General features: G+C 35.9%; 1 protein-coding gene across 1 annotated transcript in view; it reads right to left on the bottom strand.

The window, feature by feature from the left end:
- Positions 1 to 5901, bottom strand: part of LOC106473705 (radial spoke head protein 9 homolog) — a 14985-nt gene that overhangs the window by 6970 nt on the left and 2114 nt on the right. The window contains exons 2-4 of the mRNA XM_013934384.2: positions 5147 to 5297; positions 4675 to 4804; positions 3505 to 3654 (exon numbers count right to left, since the gene is read on the bottom strand). Of these exons, the coding sequence (XP_013789838.1) occupies positions 3505 to 3654; positions 4675 to 4804; positions 5147 to 5297 (431 nt within the window). The remainder of the gene's footprint in view (positions 1 to 3504; positions 3655 to 4674; positions 4805 to 5146; positions 5298 to 5901) is intronic.

The raw sequence follows: 5901 nt of genomic DNA, 5'->3' as shown, positions 1-5901 counted from the left end.
AGGACATCAGGTGTCGTAGTTAGGTAGGCCTTGTGTGCCATACTTTCCAAATCCTGTGCCAGCTCTTGCAGGCTACCAGTGCTCTATAGTTGTGTCTGTCATCTGCTGACAACTGTCCAAGTATTTGTTGTGGTTGTCCCTTCAAGCTCGTTGCCAGTTACACTGCTTTCTGCTCCTCTGTCCATCCATTGATCTCTGCCAGGAGCTCAAATTGTGCTCCATATGCTTGCCACGGTGACTTCCCTTCGAATTCCTGTGGCTTCCTTCGTACTAGATCACCCTATTGCTGACATTCACATCTGGGATGTGACTTCTAACGGGACTGAAGATGTCTGCATTAGGGTTTAGCTGTGGGGTCTGGAAGGGGCTTCCCATTGCCTGAGGCTGATTAGGTCGATGGTTAATATATCATCCTTGTGTAAAAGACAGTAAATCATCCTTTAATGTATTTAATTCACTTTGAACTTTGCTAATGTTTTCCATTTGTACTTCTTGCCACTGTTGTTGACTTTCCTGTAGTTGCTGCTGACTTTCCTGCAACTGTTGGAGACTTTCTTCCTGTTTACTTTCTTGTTCCAGTTGCCACTGGTGTAATCTCTCTTCTTGTTTCTTTTGTCGTACTTCTTGTTTCTTTTCTTTTTCGTCCAACAACTGCTGTAATCTCTCTTCTTTATTTTGCTGTTTGAGCTGCCATTGTTGCAGGTTTTCTTGCCACTGCTGTAATCTTTCTTCTTGTTTCTTTTCTTTTTCCTCGAAAAACTGCTGTAACTTGTCCTCTTGTTTCTTTTACTTTTCCTCCAATAACTGCTGTAATCTCTCTTCTTGTTTATTTTCTTTTTCCTCAAACAACTGCTGTAATCTCTTTTTTTTTGCTGTTCTTGTATTGCTGCCATCAAATCTGCTAAGATGTAGTTTGATTTGCCGCTTCTCGTTTCCGTCTTCTTTTATTTTTACCACTCTCTGACACCAATTTGTTACATCTCTGGTCGTTTGTTAATTACTCGTAAAAATTATTTCCAAAGAACTTCAGCGATAGAAGTATTTTCTTAAATAAAACTAGTTTATTCTTTCTCAATTCAACGTTGCAATACATTTAATTTCCACAGTCACATTAACTTAAACACACGCTATACTTTACCGCACTTGAATCAATTGTCCGTCACTATCTCTGCCTATCTGCAATTCAATTATTGCCGTCACTTTATTTACCGTCTTATATATACGAAATAGAGGGTGTCTGGAAAACACTCGAGGCTTCACGAACAGTCATGATCTTTCTAGAGTCTCGTGACTTACACTGTCGTAACAAAACCAATAACCTGGGTTCTTTTGGAAAGTGGGTTTTCTCTTATCAGGGGTAAATGGCAAACCTAATACAATTTGATATAGATACTATGCGCGTGACATCATGCATATATTACCGGCAAGCCGAAAAGTAAACACCATCAGTTTGGACGTAGCAAAGTATGTAGGTTTTGAATTTCGCGCAAAGCTGCACGAGGGCTATCTGCACTAGCCATCCCTAATTTAGCAGTGTAAGACTAGACTGAAGGCAGCTACTCATCACCACCCACCGCCAACTCTTGGGCTACTCTTTTACCAACAAATAGTGGGATTGACCGTCATGTTATAATGCCCCCACAGCTGAAAGGATGTTTGGTATGACGGGGATTCGAACCCGCAGATTGCGAAAAGAGCGCCCTAACAACCTGGCCATGCGAAGCCCACGTAGCAAAGATACAATCTAGTAATCAAAATGTAGTTGATGGTATTGGAATTTGTGATCAAATATTTGGAATTACAATCAGCTGTGCAGCAGTTCGTTGTACAAACAACCAGACAAATAATCCGGAGTTAACATTTTATAGATTTCCAGAAGATACAGTATGTAGAGTTAAATGGACTGCGACAGTAAAAAATACAAACCCGAACAACACTGACAAGGCTTGGAAACAATTGTCGTACCATGGACTATGCAGTTCCCATTTTATATCTGGTTAGTATTACTTGTATATACAATGTACCTTATCACAACTGTATTGCACAGATCTTGATAAAATGTGTAGCTTGTAAATATCTGGTGCTTCCCTTAAGCTAAATACTATGATACAGGCCCATACAAGCAGTGCTAGGTGGAAGGGCCCAGTGGGCGATAATAGTTTTATAAAAAATGTGGCTTATCAAAACATGTGGTCTTAAAGTCTGGGCTTATTTGTGTAAAATATATAGTAATGTATACTGAAGAAAGTGGTCTTACAACACAGGAGGAATTAAAATGCAATACAATACGATGTAGTATATCTCGATTGTAAATTTACCACTGACAGAACATAAACAATAGGCCTAGTCACTAAAAACAACTTCGACTTACCCTCGAGTAGGCTATGTAGTTGAATGTCTTGTACACTTTTCACAGTCTAACATCATGCACCCAGCAGGCCACAAAATACTTATAAACATCAAAGCTTTTATGGGCCTTGAACTGCTTTCCGATGTAAAATGATGTTGTCAGGACTAAATAATTTACGATATCTATATTCCGAACCTGCGGAACTTTAATGTTGGTTTGTAGGCCTAACTCGGGTCCTCCGTTTGCAATGTCGCCTAATTTGCTGACACCTAGCGCGATTGTCAATGCTGATGGGATAGAATAAGGATATGTCGTGTCAAGACTGATATTTCTGCAATTTTCTCCATATCTTGACTTGTCTAATTTTCTAGTAAATTCGTGAAAAATGAACGGAGAACTAGGTGATTGTGTAACGGAGGCCATTATTACACGGATAAGTGTTTACGTCCAATATGGCCGCAAATTGTTGCCGTGTTTACTTTGGTCACGTGACTTCATAACCTCTATTCACATCTTATTATGGGGGAAGGGGCAGATGAGCAGCTTTGATATAAAAAAGAAAAGTTAAAGCAGTTATCATGAGAGGTTTCGGTTCTTGTTCTAGAAATTTAGATTTTTTTTTATGTATATAATCAAGTTACACCAACATATAAAATAACCCTGTTGCCTTTGAAGGGTAATATTTATATAATCACAAGGCAGAGAAAGATGAATTTATTTTCCCACCTACAAACTGCTATGTGGAATAGAACTATACAGGTTTGTCTTGTCGCTTTTTCTTCGAACATTAATTATGTTAGTTTTTATCACCTAAGGCAGTTTACTTACACTATTATAACACATGTGGAATATCAATTTTGATAAAAGAGTTAGCACAAATGATCACATATAAAGTGTATTAGATTTAAAATAAGACCCAAAACTCGAGCGCTTTCGAATAATTGACTATTCTACTTCAGGAGAACAAAGAAAAAGAAGAATAGTGAACTATTCGAAAGTGCTCGAGTTTTGGTTCTTATTTTAAGTCTGTAACACATGTGGTATATAGTTTCGTGGAAAATAAATTTGTTTGTCTTCTTCGTGTGATGACTGAACAAAACAACACTTAATTAACTATATATATATATATGCCGTATATTTATCTACGAACAGACCTTGTGGTACGTCATTGGAGATGGGTTCTAAGAAATCAAGAGCTACATCTACGTCAGCCTGAGGACGCAGGTGTTTCAGATCACTTTTCTTGCTAGTTGGACGAAAATGTAGATAGGAATGCAGTTTGGTAGCTTCAGAAAATGAAAGTCCTATAAACAACATAAAGAATGAAATTAATTCATGTTGAAGAAAGTGGATTACATGAACGTGTTATTTTTAAATCTCCTGTCTTATATGCTGTAGCAATGTTTATTTGATTAGTGTCAAACTACAAACAAAGAAAAACAGAGTATTAACTATACGATATTCTATCTAACAGAGTGTCGAAATTTATGCTACAGTTGTGTTATGTCTACAGCAATGTTTACAAACTGTTATATAAAGTATTGAATATGTTAACAAATCATTCCACTATTTTTTTTTCACGACGCATTTGAAAATTACAATACACGTAATGTCAGATGACTTTGGATATCCTTTCTGAGCAAGCTGAATTATACTTATTCAGTCCATTACATTTAGATCTTAATTAATTTGTGTATGTGATTTGTATCGCATTTATCTCAGTGGTCTCTCTCTTCAGTATATTTGTATAACGAATTAACTTATTAAGAGTCTGAAAGTTGTTTCTTCTCATATAGGGTTGGATGTTATGCGCAAAAACCAAAACAAGAAAGCAAATTTTGTAACAGACAAAATCACACGCCGCTACAACCAGGGTCCAAGAAAAAAAAAATAACAGTGTGACGGTCAATCCCACTATTCGTTGGTAAAAGAGTAGCCCAAGAGTTGGCGGTGGGTGGTGATGAGTAGCTGCCTTCTCCCTCTAGTCTTACACTGCTAAAATAGGGACGGCTAGTGCAGATAGCCCTCGTGTAGCTTTGCGCGAAATTCAGAACAAACAATTTCAAATAATGCAATCAGGAAAAAGAACCTGACGAAGAAAAAACCTAATTCTGAAATAAAAATAAAAACACACACACACAATATTCCAAAAACATTTTTCTATATTAATAACAACATCGAGTGACAAACAGCAATAATTCACTATCTCGTGACTCAGTTTACGAAGCTTATGGCAGGGTATTTATCCACTGCTTAGGTCACGAGAGTACATCTCATGTGATCATAAGTTTGCATAATTTTTGCTATATTAATAATATTCTTACCTTCAAAAGATCGATTTCTGATTACTTCTCCCTGTGGTGTTAGCAACACTGCTCCTCTCGGTACAGCAGCTGTATCCCGATCAATCAGAGTAACAATAGCACTTAGTCGATCTTCTTCTTTTACTTGTTCCTGTAAATTAAGGCTTTTAAAATATTCCTTGAAAATAAATAAATTCTTTCATAGCGATTTAATTTTTTTTTCTATGCTATTGTTTCAACCGTCATAATTCATATGTCAATCAAAGATTAAGCAACGTCAATGGATAATAAATTGTACTGATTATTTTTCTTTTACAGTTGATATAACGCAATAGTTTGATGTACTTAATGAATGAATGGCGTATTTTATCCTCTCCGTTTCTTTATTGGGGGAGCGAAATGAGACGTATTTTTAAATAATATACTAAAACTCTATAAATCAAAGTTTCTGAAGGTATAGAAGTACTTTAGCATTGTTTTATTAGTGACTAACCTGTTTATCTTCTCCTTCATCTTCCCAGTCAACGATGATGACATTTTGATGATAAGATGGATCACCTGTAAACCGACCCCTAATGTAAGGAACTTTTTCTAAAATTTCTGAAGAAGTAGGTAGTAATAACTGCCAGTCGATTCCGTTCAGACTAAGAGGGAGAAACGTTTAGTAGGATTAAACATAATTACTAGATGGAGATGTTTATCACAAGTGAATTTTTCATTTGCTGAATAAAGAGTTGTAGGGCTGTTTGTATATGCAAGCCTTACTTTTTCAAATTTATACGCATTTTCCAAATAAGGACTGAATTTTGGGCTTTTCAAAAAGCTATGATACCAAGTTAAACAATGATTAAATTCAACGTAAAAAGAAAGTAAACTACAAGTAAATAGCAGATTTTTTCAATCAGTAAATGACTTTGATGATGTGATGAGGTTTGGTATATGTTGAAAGTAGTATAAGCCAGAATATTCGAATCATTGAGGTGTGAAATTACTGACTAATATAACAAATTGTACCCTCTATCGGTTACCGTTGATCTAGATCGATATTATAGTTTTCCCTTTGAGTTTGAAACTTAAACTCGTTAAAACTTTTAGTCTAGTAAATCACAATAACACAAGCTAAGTATTACTAATGAGTATAAACATTAAAACTTTAAACTTTTAGTCTAGTAAATCACAATAACACAAGCTAAGTATTACTTATGAGTATAAACATTACTTTTGGTTTCATTTCATCATTCAAGTTTT

Source organism: Limulus polyphemus, unplaced genomic scaffold (genome assembly GCF_000517525.1).
Source record: "Limulus polyphemus unplaced genomic scaffold, Limulus_polyphemus-2.1.2 Scaffold6422, whole genome shotgun sequence".
Classification (NCBI taxonomy): domain Eukaryota; kingdom Metazoa; phylum Arthropoda; class Merostomata; order Xiphosura; family Limulidae; genus Limulus; species Limulus polyphemus.
The sequence above is the reverse complement of the archived record's forward strand: the minus strand, read 5'-3'. Positions and strand labels throughout refer to the sequence as shown.